At 38.7% G+C, this 15,386-nt stretch overlaps 1 protein-coding gene across 6 annotated transcripts in view; it reads left to right on the top strand.

Annotated features, from left to right (window-relative positions):
- LOC135484373 (homeobox protein Meis1-like) overlaps positions 1 to 15,386 on the top strand; it is a 184,251-nt gene that overhangs the window by 159,796 nt on the left and 9,069 nt on the right. For 5 of the 6 annotated variants that reach the window (XM_064765765.1, XM_064765769.1, XM_064765767.1 and 2 more), the window contains 3 exons: positions 10,432 to 10,490; positions 13,634 to 13,651; positions 15,090 to 15,167. In XM_064765765.1, the coding sequence (XP_064621835.1) occupies positions 10,432 to 10,490; positions 13,634 to 13,651; positions 15,090 to 15,167 (155 nt within the window). The remainder of the gene's footprint in view (positions 1 to 10,431; positions 10,491 to 13,633; positions 13,652 to 15,089; positions 15,168 to 15,386) is intronic. The other variant, XM_064765766.1, reaches the window with a different exon arrangement.

Genomic DNA, 15,386 nt, shown 5'->3' with positions numbered 1-15,386 from the left:
CTGGATTATTAACGTATCTCATTAAATTGCAATCTAAAATCCCCCATCATTCCTATGCTAAATTACACATATGTCTGGGGCGATAATCACAGTAGTTAAAATTTACCTCAATTTCTTCAAACTGTTCATTTTAATTTCAAAACTCCTGGCTCGGAATCCTGCAATCAAGTTGTCATCGAATGATAGGTTTTATGCCTGTGGCGGCATAATTGAAATTATGCCTATGGAAATTAATTGAGATCACAGTAATAATGGATAGGTCTTATACGGTGTAACAACATTAGACGGAATGGTTATCAAGCCGGAATACAGATACCCGTGGCGGAAAAACCAAAATGATGGATGGTCTCATTTGAATATTTCGGGGTTGTAATGATTATTTTGAAAATTCTAACTTTCTGGAAAATTACCATGCAAAGGGGGGTATTATCTCGAAGACACAAGCCTGATTAACCAAACTCTCTTGAGAAGATACAAATGTCAGAAGCCACATTACCCTCTGTTGTTTCTCATTTACCAACCTAAAAGCTGTGTTTTCGCCGCAATTTGCATGAGAGTGTGACAGAGGGGATACATCACTGTTATTCACAAAAGCATCGGAAAGTCGTCTGACACTGCGATCAGCCATGATTACCTGCCTAGGAAACTTGCGTCAACTTATCGCCGTATTCCGACAGATGACAAGGGTATATGTATAGTCATGATGCACTCGACTGTGTGAGAGGTTATCGGAACTCAAACGATTATAGAATCGTTGCAATTTTGATCGAAAAGTGGTACGATTTTTGTTTCAAAACTAGAAAACTGATAGATTTAGTTAAATCACTCCATAGATGGTTCAAGTCATTTACGTGTGATTAACTTGTAAAATTTCAGAACTTTTTAATTGAGTATGCCTTCATGTACACAATAGTCTCTGACATGTCAATGGACATTTTGTGATCATTTGTGGTCAAAATAAAACTTTCTAATGATGTGTCAGAAATATTCCTGATAACACATCAAGTTGTTTGACAGAAAGAACAATAACAATGGAACACACATTTCAATTAAGTCATAAAGTACATTCAATAAGGTTAGTTGTGGATAAGTACCGATAACATAAGCTGATGAAGTTTTTCCCATGTCTCTTTGTCTATCAGTTCAGGTTAAAATGAGAATGTCTTCTTCTCCCTGTGTTGATATATGATGACAAAAACCTTCCAAAGACAAAGTTAACAAACTCTCCACCCTGACAGTTGAATATCCTTAGCCATGGAAACAAAAACCTCAGACGTCAACCGAGCTGGGGGCCAACCCTCTGAATACTGTCAAATCGAACAGGCTAATTGTCCTTTGAAATGCTATCGTAAGATTTTTGTCACTTTGTCAATAGTTTGCTTATCATAGTATGTATCATCTTGTCCTTGAAAATATCCTTGTATATCACGAAAAATGATCGGAGCATTCTTCATGTTTTGAGATTGGGAAAAGTTTCTAATTAATTGTCTCAATACATCGAGATTCGGGCGTGACAATTTCTTCGATAAAAAGTCTCGTTGATATCTTTTTTATTTCAAACCTTAGTCTGAATTGGGCGCACCTGCCTTCCCATGATCCTTTGTTCAGGATGTTTCTTCCACATGTACCTTGCTCGAGAAAACCATCAAGATGTGACATTAGTGTGACAGGGCTAATCTAAAGAAAAAGTGTATGGATTGAATCGCAAGAGATGAGGTTCTAATGTGACAACTATTGGGGAGCACATGCTTCAATTGCTCATTGTGTACTCTCTGAACATGCAGCTTGGCGTGCAGTTTCACAAGAAAGAGCAGTGATGCTATTTTTTTACATTTTTGCTAGAACCCTCAAAGAAATCCCCTTATTTTGACTTCTTATTTTGTAGATGCACAATTAGTAAAAAACAAAGCTTCTGTTTCAGCTCATTAATGCTAAAGATGCGAGGGGAGGAGCATGTTAATGACTTCAGTTTGTAATGATTGACCCTTTCTTGAAACCTAGCTTTTACACTTATAGACTACAAATGGTTCAATCTTTGGTAATGAAACAAAAGTTTTTTGTCGTCAGCAAGTCTTGTGCCAGTTCCGTCTTTTGTAAAAAAAAGCATGATTTCTCAAAAGTATAATCAAAACTTCCCCGAAGCTGAAAGATAAGTATTTTATCAGAAGTATAAGAATAAACAGTTGATTTTTTATGCAAATAGCATGTTTTTGATCCCAGGTGTATCATAGCTTGGCGTTGTGTGTTGTGGTCGCAGAGAATCACGACAAAAATGTGATTCTATTTAGTCATTTATCCTGAAAGATAAGGGCATTAGTCGATCTCATCTGTGAAAGGAAGAAACAGGTTAATTAATGGCGGCCCGATACAATTAGGGAAGCCGAGCATATGGAAGACAAAGGCAGCGGATGCGGGCGAGATTGTAGCATCGTACTGCAATATCGTATGTGGAGATACCAGCAAGCTCTTTACGGGGCTTCGGAGCGAAGAGACAAAAACTCCCTGGCACTGTTTAGTCTGCTCTGCGTTAAATTAAAGGTGATTTTACGGCTTCTGTACCTGGCCTTGTCGGAGAGGCTTATGGTTCAGTGAGGAAGCATAGTTGGAAGCTGCCATTCACTTTCTGCCATTCTCATGATTTCAATGGATGCTTTCAATTTTCAAATTCAGTTGAGCAAAACATGTAAAAATGACAAATGCATTCTTTCAGCGACATGGGCAGTATACATGACTTGTTCTGTTTCATCTTTGGCAAGTCATTGAAAGTACCATTCTTAGAAAAAGTACTCTACTTTTTTCACAAAAGAAGTTGTCTTGGAAACATGTGGATCATCGATAGCCCTACCCTAAAGTGGTTGTGATTCATGAATAGCAAAGCTACAACATACGCAACAGATTCTTAATCCACAAAAATGATATCTCTTCCCCCAAATTCTTAATCGATTCCCTCCCCTGCACTCTCGAATCTTAATATGTTTCAAGGTAATATAGTTGTCATGTCTAAATTGGCACTTGTCATACATGGCTCGAGGTTGATGGCATCAGTTCCTGTGTCTCTCCCTACCAGAGGGGAAACATCAGGAAATAAGGGGCTGATTAAGAACCCTTCTTCTCCTGCTGACAGCCCGTAATTCAGCCAATTTTATGGTTTAATGATTGCTAATTGAGGGGAGAGAATTAATTATTGGTGGATAATTTCCTGGAAATTTGAGTTCGTGGTTTCTTTCGATTTCCGGCAGACTACAGGTGGTGACGACCTGCCGTGAGTGAAAATCATGTCAATCGTGATTTTGCAATCTTGTAATTTGTTTCCGTCTCGGAAGTGGAAATTCAAGCGTCTTTCTTTGCATTGCTGTTGTTGGCTAACACGCTTGGTAAAAAGTTTGGTGAAAAAAATGAAATAAATGTATCGTATTCTCTAAAGAACATTTGTGGCTTAAGTATATTCTTTACCGCTTTTGGCAACTATCCTTCAAAGTCCCAAGAAACTGAATGATAATCAAGCTGCCTGCCCCTGATGAGCTCAAAACAAGGTAGTTGGCCAAAATGTCAAAACTTTGTGGCTTTCTTGGTACATTTTTCACTGCTTCATACTATCGCTTCAAACTCTCCAAACTGATTGATCAGCTGCCCCATCCAAAGTTCAGCTCAAGGTGCAGGTATGCGTTTGATATGTGAGCATGTAATCTGTTGGATAATCTGTCTCATATATTCATCAATGTCTGTGCTGTCACCTTCCTAGATAATCATGTCAGTATAATTGTCGTTTTGTCACTTCCACACTATAATAAACTAGGGTGAGATGCTGTTTACAACCACGGCTTGTCAGCATGGTCAGCCCCTAGGTTATCAGTCAAATTAAACTGCCAAACTGTTGGACTGGACCATAAGTTTGACCTGAGGGATGAAAGATTGGTAGGCTGTGGGGTGCTCTCAAAGGTAAGAAATTCGTGTTTATAGGAGCAATCTCATCAGTCAACTTCAGGTTTGAAATGTTGCAGTGAAATGAATTATTTGAATTGTGTATTGTGTGTCTTTAAATGAGTTAACAAAGGAGTATTGCCTTCTAAATCAGAGATTCTGACACATGCTGAAAAATTAAAAAGTATACAGTATGTCCCTAAAAGAAGTTCCAGTTATTATGACAGCAACATTGCGGTTTGTCCAGAATATGATGGATTTAGATCAGATTATGCTTTCTAACTCTGCCATATCCATTGATAACATCATTTTCTCATATTTCGGTCCCATTTTACGAAAACTTTTAGGATCATGAAAACCGAGGTTCTGCATGTATATACTCAACTTTTCCAATGAAAAAAAATTGTGAGACAACCCCTTAGGTAGTTTACATTCTGCTACTGTGTTTATGTGAAGTGAATGATAGGCCTTCACAAACGTCAGAAAGCCTGGCTTAGGAATTTATGGCCAAAGCTGCAGGCAGACCTCATAAATCTTCAAACCAGGTTCCTACACATTAACATTTTATGACCCAGATATACACCGCTGATAAAATATGTCTGAAATCGGTTCAATATTAATGGGTCCCAGAGTTAATTGAGACACAGTATATTATATGTGTGGTCCCGGCATTAAATCAGTTGTTGGTCTCTACAATCTCATCCATGTAACTTGAACCATTACCGAGAGTCCGAGTAATTTAGCGGATGGGTTCGGACGGCTCTCCAGTCTTTAGATCTGATCAATTCGCCCCATTAATCATTGACAAAAAGCAATTTTAATTCCCACATCAAGTTTCTTTGATCTCTAATTTGGAAACTGGAGATGGCGTTTGGTCATTTATGGAATCCTATGTTTTTGTATTCATTGATATTGACTATAGACTGTTTCTATGTCATTTTGTAAACCTTATTGCCCACAGTATCAAGCATACTCCATTGCTAGCGCCCCCTATAGTTCCAATGACCAAACAAAGTAGGCCCTCTATTGTCAAGACCTAACGTGGAGAGTTTGAGAAGATGCTGCCTCTGTTTTCCCTTTCGAGCTATAGTTAATATGGCTGTTTTCACCAACAACTTGCACTGCCCACTTTCAACGCCAAATATTCTCCTCGCATATTTCAAGGTTCTTTGTGTTGAACACATCACAAGCCAATTGATAGTTCCTTGATTTCGATTCTTTCATCGTGTCCAATCACGCTGTCCAATCAAAATCAAACAGTTTTAACGTCTTTTCTCACCTCGATGGAATGAATTCTTGCTCTCAGTATGAGATAAGCTAGCATATACTGCAAAATTTGATTGGAGTTTTTGTTCAGAGCTGAGACAGTACTACATGCAATCAAATAACTCATGACAGGCCTATTGGGTTGTTGACAAAGTTTTCTACAAGTTAATTTTTCTGTTGATTTGAGGCAATTTGGTGAAAATTGAAGCAGCCAAATAGCTTTGTCGTAGAATATTTTCGTGAGATCTTGCACAGTATTTCAGAAACGTCCATAACCAATCTGAGTCTGTGCATTTGCAGTTTAGTGAGATTGAAAACAAGCCGACCTGTCATGATGTATGCTAGTGATGATTAATGAGCTTGAGAACAATCTTGGCGCCAATAGTTTCCCAGCGCTTTCCAATGGAGTTTTCTCTAATTATCTCCCCTCGTTACATAGAAGGATGCCCTACAACCCTGTAGCCACCATTCTGTGTAATCGCTGGTGAGATATTTGTAGATTTTGCCAATAAAACTGACACTTTGGTTATATACGAGTTATTCGTCTTGGACTTTCTCTCTGCTGGGTTGTTTGCAGACGCATTAGGCGAGCCACTGCAAATGGCACCCCGAAGTTGGCAAATATTCCGCAATATCATGTCCACATGAAAGATTACTCACGTGATCTTTCCCCGCCCCTTGTCTTGCCTTGTCCGTGACAAATCAGTTACGATGATAAAAATTGTCGCCAGTGGGCTGACTAAGTCGCCAAATATGTATAACCTACCCCTTTGGCCATATTTTAGAACATCTTTGCTGGCCAAGGACTGGTTGATAGCCAATTTTGGGTTTTTCCAATGTCAATCTTGTCTTCCCTCTGAAAGTCTTTGAAGACTTAGTCCTCCTCCAGGACAATTGCGCTGTTCTTGTAGAGTGCATTGGCTGTATTTCTTCTTGAGAGCATTGTCCACTCCAGTTCTTGTAGAGTGCATTATTGGCTGCTTCTTCATCTAGAGCACTTGATCTTGTAGAGTGCATCAAAGTGTGTTTTTCTCAACGAGACTATTGGCCTCTTTGCAATTGTCCCAAAATTTATTGGCTTCTTATCTGACTTTCTTAGTACTCGTCCTGCTTGTAGACTACAATATCAGCTGTGTAGGAAATGTTCTGCCAAATCTTTGCATAGATGTTGCTGATTTACTGTGCTCACCATAATAACATCATCAGATGATACTGAAGACTATGAATAATGTAGAGGTAGCCTTTCCCACAAAGGAAGTTCTCTCTCCCGGCCCAGGTACGCAGCAATTGAACAAAACACAATTGAAGACGATATTAATTATTCATGTCACCATCGCTCATCTTCAAAGTGAAATGCATTATGGGTATGATGTCTTGAATGAGTGAGTGACGGAGAGATACAGAGGTTAAAAGACATATTTTATTCGGAAGCATGCATATTTTACACCGGCCTACTCTTGATATCTTTGATTGCGTTTTGATGCTGATTTTGATGATTGTTGTCAGTTTTATCACAAAGGTGATGCTGTTTAGACAGGAATGTCAGGGTTGGTGTATTTTGTGAAGACAAGGTGTTGTTTTGATTATAGATGTAAAAGGCTGTTCATTTTCATCATAAATGTTTGATAATTATTATGAATTTTCTATTGTGATTGACATCTGTCTAAAAACGCACTGTCGAACGAGTTGAATATGCACTTACTATAAGATATATATAAAAGTGATGAAACACAATGTCCAGAGAATGGGCCCCAGTTAGAAATATAATCTGTCTTATCTTGAATTCTAATGAGCAAAAGGTTGCATCTAATTATTTACTGATTATTGAGTATCTTTCTTTCTCTTTTCTTGAAGTTTTTCATAAAGTGATCCCCATAGTGATGACCCCTAGAAGTGACCCTTATCATCAACAGATGCATGATAATGCTCGGTCTGCTTACTTTCCAGCAATGGGCCACACATCATACATTATCACTGTGGAAAGTTGCCGGCTTTGGAGATAAGAAAATTAGGTTTAAGATGGGGACTATCTCAAAAGAATTTGGAAGTTTTTTTCAGATTTTGACTCAAAAGTGTTTTTTGAGGTCAAGCAATACATGAAATGTAGAGAAGAAAATGATATCTGATATTGTTTAAATTGATTCCTTTGCATAGAGTGAGGATATTTCTGAATAATGCCCCAAACTTGATGTGGCTGTTGGACAGTTAATGAGAGAATACCTGAAGGAAATTTAAAATTTGAAATCAAAACAACAGATTTGACACTATGAGTAAGTTATATCGTTTCTACAAAACTGTGAACATCAGTAGTTTTACAGAACTCCATTGGGGATTGTTAGTGTTTGATTTTACCTTCCCAGGACAGGAGAGATTTTTGGGTGCATGTACATGACAGTGACATGATCAAGAACCCTTGAGACAGACGGTTGCGTTAATACCTTTCCGGTTGCTTCCAACCACGGTTTGGCAACGTTTTAAACTTTTCCGACATATGCCAGAGGAGTAAGAGCTATTTCCTGCTTGTGGCCGCATACTAGGGATATCTTTATATCGACAAGAGCGGGATGTTCACTGATCGAGACCCATTCACACCAGTGGAGCTATCCGGTAGAATCGCAGATTTCCCTGATCAGGACCCTGTTACTTAACAAGTCAAACAGGGTGCATTTGCGAATCAATGTCTGCGTGGTTTACAATGGGTGCTATAATTTGAATCAAGAGTAACCCCGTTTTTGCCAGTGTTGCTCTGCATTTGACTTGGATTTGACCATCTGAACCAGACCATTACAATGTTCGCCCTTGATTGATCGGAACCTTCTCCCCCCAACAACGTAGTGTAGTACCGTAGCGATTTACCAGCAAACTAAAATCACATATTTCACCAGTTTTCCCACAATCACATGAAAGGGACACTGAGTCACATTGTCAAATCCCTTTCATTTTTGGGACAAAAAATACCAATCAATAGCTAACTCAACCAGACACTCAAAATGTTGTCAAGTGTGCGAATGACGCTTCAAAATTTTGAATAGGTATCGGGATTAGTAGGGTGCATTGTTACACCCAAATAGAAGGGCTCTTCCACGATTTCAAGACTCGTGTAATCTAACCTTGGTGGACCCAAGTGTTGCAGTCTAATGGAGAAATACTCTGAAGAGTGGGATGGTTTTTCTGTGAAAATTTCACAGAGTAAAATTCGGTGATTCACGGATAGCGCACTTAAATCAATAAATGAACTTAGTGAAGTTGCTGTGTCGGAATTGTAGCATTTTGTTGCATCCGTGACATGCATTGTTGAGATAAATCCATGACATCGTTGAGAACAATAGATCTGTCTAATAATTCAAATCGCCGCTGTTTACACTTTGTGTCCTTTGCTCAGTCGTCTGGTAAATTTTTGTGACACCTTGTCGGCTGCTGGTTGTTCTGCCAGCCGTTAGAAACTGCCCCCTAATTTTCATGCCTGTCATCATTTTTGCATATTCCTGCAACTGATGACATTAGAACATTAATTTCGCTGTCGGTCTTGTTCATTTTCATCACCGATGATGCGAAAACTCCACACTTGGTTAACAATGGGGCTGGATCAGCTATAGTGTATCATATCACCACTTGGGGCAGCACCTCCTTGGCCAGATGGCTATTGGGATGCTGACGACAAGAAAAGGTTGATTTTCTTGAAGAACTTGATGTGGATGGGATAAAAGTGGATGAAAACTTAGTCATATTGACCATTAGAACAATGTTTCTTCATTTTGTAAGGTTTAGCTGGTCTTAGATGGTAAAAGGAGATATGCGCTGTTGAAGCAACCCAATCACTGTAGAACTTCAGCAACCTAAATCAACGTAGCATTGATTTTCTCCTCCTGAAAATGAAATATTTTCTTCTTTTTGATCTCAACTTCATATATATCGTACTTTCCTACCACAATTCATCACAATAGAGTCCCACACAATTTGAACAAGATACTGCATAAGATAACAAAATTTCGGAAAAAAGATGCATCTTTTTCAACCTCTCTTCGACGAGGAGACTGATTATCCCAGCTACAATTTGCATTCTCTTGATTTCAGCATTTTGTTCTACGCAATCACACTTTCCCAATATTCCTTGCACCATGCTCAAGATCGTATCACGACCACTGGAAATTTGAAATCTTTGAGCCCGTCACAGTTCGACATCATAAATTCTAAGAGCTCTATCAAATTCCCATATCTCCATGTTGGGTAGCTAGGTAGTCATTTTCTAGCCTATTAGCTAAAATTGATGGGCCCCTTGTGATTAGGCTAGCTAGCTCTTGCTCTGTTATGCCCTCTACAGTATCGTAATCTTGTAGCATACCCCATTGAGATGAGGACGGTTAAAATCTGATTCATTTCCCCACTCAAAGAAGGTGCCTTTCACAGCCCCTTGGTTAACCACCAGCTATTTCCTGAGGTGTTTCCAAATTGTCGCAGAAGCAAAATATCCCTGGTTTGATTTGCATAAATGAATTTCAACGCGGTGATAACAAGCTCATTAACAAGTGACGGACACCAAACTGGGCCTGCTCACTTCCTTAGTTGTCAAACTTGAGCTGCTATCTCGTGTCTTTAGCTTCATAAATCGACCACCTTTGACAAACATCGCATACGTTTTCCAGATATGCGCTATAAAAGTGTGGTAATCTGTTTAATTAGCCGAGCACCGCCCTGCCAGCCACAGACGTCACCATTGTTAGTGTGTCACTTTGTATCTCAATTGTGACATATTTGATACTTATCATTGTACACCTCGATAACGAAGACATGTACCGAGAAAATAAATGAACGATTGAGCACGGGATATTACGGGGAACGCCATTTTCTACCCATTATGTGACGGCTCATTTTGGTAAAAACTGCCTGGGAATTATCTTGGGATTTTTCACCAGTTTTGCTATCCATCATTATTTATCAGTAGTTTTGTTTTAGCCGCATTAGCACGGATTACAGGGTGACGTTTGGCATCGGTTCGTTAACATCAGGTTCTTGTTTGATAAACTTGTCTCATTATTCATCCAAGTTTCTCAAAACAGCAAAATCCATTGAAAACTAAAGTTACAATTTCAAAACTTTACTTTGGGGCAAAGGTTAGCCAAAATGGATGCGAATTCATTCTTCATTGATGGTAGCCCTGACAGGATACAGGGACTGTTGTTACTGTGACTGTTGTTACTGTGAATATCATCATATACTTAGTTCTTTTCTCTTCTATATTTGCAGGTTTATAAATGCAAGACGGAGGATAGTACAACCTATGATTGACCAATCAAATCGTGCAGGCAAGTCAATAGTTAAATCTGAATTTAATCCCTGGAACCGTAAGTCATCATCAGGCTGTATGCGCCTATGCTTTTACTTGGTGAAATCAGGGTATTTTCTCTGAATGTGGCGGTGCTTGGTGTTTCTAAATACTGGTACAAGTAAAGATGGTGGAATGCATTTGGGAAACTTCCTGGTGGCAGTGCAGCATGTGTGATATTGGAACTAATGATGACTTATTATTCCAGTGAAATGTGTTCTCCTTTTGCTGTTTTTTCAATTTTCTACCTATATATTCCTACATCAGTAATTATGTCAGCTTGTGAAATTGCGAAAAATGGTAGAAAACTTGTGCCTTTCATTTCTGATAGTAGACCCTGTATAACTGAAGGGTAACCCCTTCATGCCTCTCTTAAACTGGGAACATTCTAAAACTGTACATCAACCTTAATATTGCTTCATAAGCGATAGAAGTAACTAAACATTTAATAGTTAATCTAAGTTAGAAATATTTTGAGAGTCGTTGTAACTTTTGCAGTTCAGCTTCAAGACCGAGTCAACTGACTGCCTCGCTGAACCCATGAACCTTGCTTTATTCAACAGAGATTCACCATATACAACTTTAAACATATAATTTACCAGATATCCAAGTAACAACAATTTGTATGCCTTTGTATTTTTTAATGAGTTCATCAAATTTCGACAATGATATGGTCCTCCCATTAATTTCTGTAAGAACCCATTTAATCCACAAATTTGGTAATTCAATCGCTGAGCTTCTAATTCATTTGGTGGTCGGCATGTTAATTAAATCACATGCTTGACTGATTCCAATAAAGCCATCAGGAAATCGTTAATTGAATTGCATTGTAAAAATAATAAAGTAATTGAATTGTAGAATTTCATTGTTAAGAGACTAGGTACAACATGCGCAAGTTAAAATTACATAATGCCATACTATACAAATGTGCTGAAACTTAATTGGTATTCATAGTATTTGTGTATCTACACAATTTGAAATTTTCAAATGGAATTCCAAATTTCAAATGCTTAACAAGATAAGAATGATTGGAATTGCCTTCTCTGGATCATTAGTTGCAAATTGTCCGATGTTTCATTAGGGGTTAATTCTCCGAGATTGCAGACTCGTGCAAGGATGAGTTTAACCTGATCGTAAAACATACATAATGAAGCTGAGATGACAGACCGACTCATTTTCATGGACCACCCCCCAGTATTAGAGTAATTTTGTCATATTGTTTGTATGGGTCCCATAGCCTGTCCACTTTGTACGACAACATGTAAGGACCAGGGTAAATTGGCAATAGCACATCATCAGGGTTCATAAAATGACCATAAGACTGCTGATAGCTGGGTTTATAGCCGAGATCAGTTTGTACTTTGTTGTGGCGGAGTCGTAATAAGATTGACCCGGTGGGAGGCGGAGTGTGCACGGAATAAAATCACGGAGCGCCGAATACGTTTATGTGATTGCCACGATTTTCATCATTAAATTTTTCATTATCTGAGTGCCTGTGATGATTCGCCTCAACACCCTGGGGTATGTTGCCAATAACACTCCTCTTTTCCGTATAAATGGAAGATGACAGAAAAATTTGAAGCCATTATCATTAGGGACGGCTACTCTTGGTCATTTGTGTAGAGTGTGCATTTGAAAAACTCTGATAATCTTTTCATCATGAGGGTTTGCCTATTCAATTGATATTTCCAACACTGTAAACTGTCAAATTTTTGCAGATTTGTGCAAATGAATACCATGTACAGGTAGTCATTTAAAAAAACACTTGTTCTTTCTAATGAGAATGAAAAATGAAAAAGAAAGGAAATGAAATGAAAAGGAGAAATAAATATGTACAAAAAAGTTCAAGTCTAAATATTTAAAAAACAAATTTGTTCCGAAAGTGCTCACAGATTTAATTCCACGTTGAAATAATTATTAGATCATGATGAAAAAATGCAAGCTTTGCTCTTAACATTGCAATCTCTGAAAAAATCTTCCCTATCAAATAACCCTGTCAATTGGTTTATAATGAGTGCAGTGATCATTTTGTTTTCCCTGTGATTGCTTTAGAGTTTTCCATTATCAACTGTGCGGGTCCGCACTGCTCGCCTCACTCCCGTTCCTCGGGATAAACTAATGTTCCGTGCATCCCCTTTGTTCACTATCTGCTAATTCAACAATAATTTTCACGGATCAAGTTACCCGTTTAATATGAATCTGTTTGCCGGGCCACAGGAAGTCATATTAAAATTGGAACTTTCGCAAAATTAATTTTCTCTAGTGGTCTTAGCGTTCGAATTATCCCTATCCACTTTCACGGGGTATGTTGCAAAAAAAGAGCAAATTTCTTTGTTCTAATGTTCATCGTTCTCATTCGGGAGAAATGACTGGAGAATTACTTTCATTAGAAGAAACTTGATCTGAACTGCAGAATACTCGTCCTGGTGATCCGTGTGTCTGTTCGTCCAGCCCTAGGGGGTGGGGTGGGACGTTTCTCTTCTCTCCTTAACCCTGCGTCAGTGCCGCACCAAATCGGCTCTTCATTAATCCCACCTGCCCTTGGCTGCCACTTGCACATGCTCAATACACAGGACAAACATGTGAGTTTGACAGGTCCAAAACAAACGCTAATTACATGCCGGTAATAGACCAATTACTCTGCTGGACTCCTGATTGGATACACTGTATCATTTCACTGCACGTAATTAATGCTGAAATTCAAAACCAGTCCCTGGAATTAGGACCTGTAGTAATTATTTGATCGGTGGAGAGTTTCAGTGATTGTCTCGCTAAAAATGGTAACGTTTGCGGCACAAACTTACCAGCAGGAGGCATGACCACAATCGTTGGGTTTAGCCGTTTAATTGAAAGTATTTTTGAAAATATTTTCGTGCCGCCGACTATGATTTTCTTGACAATGGTTGACAAACAGCTTAAATGCTGGTGTTTTCTTCCTGACTAGCTATTAACAGTTGGACAAACTCCTGTGCCTTCGAAAAACATAACACATCTTTCAAAAAGTTTCGGTGTTACTGACTATCAATGATACCAAAATTCCAGCTGTATTCTCTTTAAGTAATATTAATCAATCAGGTTATTGTCATTACAATAGGTATTCTATGATTACTATTGTCATTTCAGAATGCTATTGGGGAGAAAGTAAGTGGATAACAGAATAAGTGTATTCTTGTGACGTGTTGCATTTGGAGTTAGATTAACCCTTTGCTGTTGTCCATCTTCTCCCCATGTTCATTCTTTCATACCGAGAACCCTCTGTTGCCTTTACGGATTGAATACCGAACTTGTCACTTCTGTTCAAGGTCCAATGTCAGCATGAGGTCCAATGTCATCACTGCTGAAAAAGCATATTTTCAGGTAAAATAAACTTCCATTCATGTGACAAATCGAGTGTTGCGTGACATCACGCGTTGTCAGAGACGTTTTACCTTGATCGTGACATGGCTGACATAACCCATGATGTCACACAAGATTTGATTTGTCACGTGATGAGAACTTGATTGGACCGAAACAGTGAGCACTGTCATTGGGTCTTGAACAAAAATGGCAACCCGCATTTCTGCAAGACACCAAAACTCTACTCGAAACCGCAACAGTGGGTTCCCAACTTCACTCATTCATTCAGTCTTCGGTGTACATAGAAATCAGTGTGTGTCATTTAGGGGGTTGGTTTCAGATTGAATCCTTTTAAATTTGTGGTGTACTGAACTTCGTTGAGAAGTAATTTGTCCAAGGTCATAGCTTCTCTAGTTGTGGTTATGGTTCTGTTGTACCTAGAAATATTGTTTGGCACGTGAAAAGTAATTTGAATAAGGACTGTGACAGATACAAATTTCTACTAAAATCGCTAGTTTGTAGTGCATTTAAGTTGTACTGGTCTATTTCCTCATTTCATTTAAGTGTTTGTAACTAATACCAAAGATTTATAAGAACTTATAAATCTTTGCTAATACATATAACTATAACCCCACCCTATATTCCCATCGTTGTGCTGCCAGTTGATTGTCGGTTCTCATTCTTCATGATATGCTGGTCAGAATTTAGCAATCATGCCATACCCTTCAGTAGAGATGCACTTGAAATGTACTCAAGGTGAAGCATTACTTACATTTGGCATGAGTTGGGCATGCAACAAGAGATGTTACTTTTGACCCATGCTCTGAATCTTTGTAGCATGAACAGTGTGAATCTAACATGTTGTTCTATGTGGATATATCATTTTTGGGGAATCTTTCCTGCATTCAGTTACCATGTTTGTCAGATCCTACCCGGGACATGATTTGTACGCTCTAGCCTTGACTAACTTTGAGTGTTAAAAGTGGCTCCATGTAGTTGTCCGGCAAGGGTATAAAAGGAAAAGATCCAGAAATTGCAATTTCAAGAACGGAGTCAGTACAAGTCATACTTGAAGAGATGTGTGATGGTCTGTTCAAAGGAAATTGTTGACTGTTCCTCCATTTTGAAGGATAGATGAAGCTTTGAGAAAAATACATGGCATTGCCATCATATTCCTTCTTGTTTTCCTCCACGTCTGATTTTTTGCCGCTTGTCTGATGTTTTGTCTTCTCTATCTTTTTAGGGCCTAGTGCGTACAGTCCAGACGGGTCTGGTATGGGGTATATGGACAATCAACAAATGCCACATATGAGACCACCAGGTAACTAGCATAACCCAACTTTGACGACTGCTGGGGCAAAAGCTATGGCCCCCAGGAATATACCGCTCGTGATAAAATGGTCCCCAAGTATTTTTTACCAAAAAGCTGATAGAAGTTTAGTAGAACCTTTGAAACCTGATGCTATTTTCTTTCATTTCGGGCATCAAAAAATGCTAAGTCTTATTCTAATTCTAATGCTATGAGTGCATCTGAAGGGAA

This window comes from Lineus longissimus, chromosome 3 (assembly GCF_910592395.1).
Source record: "Lineus longissimus chromosome 3, tnLinLong1.2, whole genome shotgun sequence".
Lineage (NCBI taxonomy): Eukaryota > Metazoa > Nemertea > Pilidiophora > Heteronemertea > Lineidae > Lineus > Lineus longissimus.
Note: the sequence above shows the minus strand (reverse complement) of the source record. Positions and strands in the feature narration are given on the sequence as shown.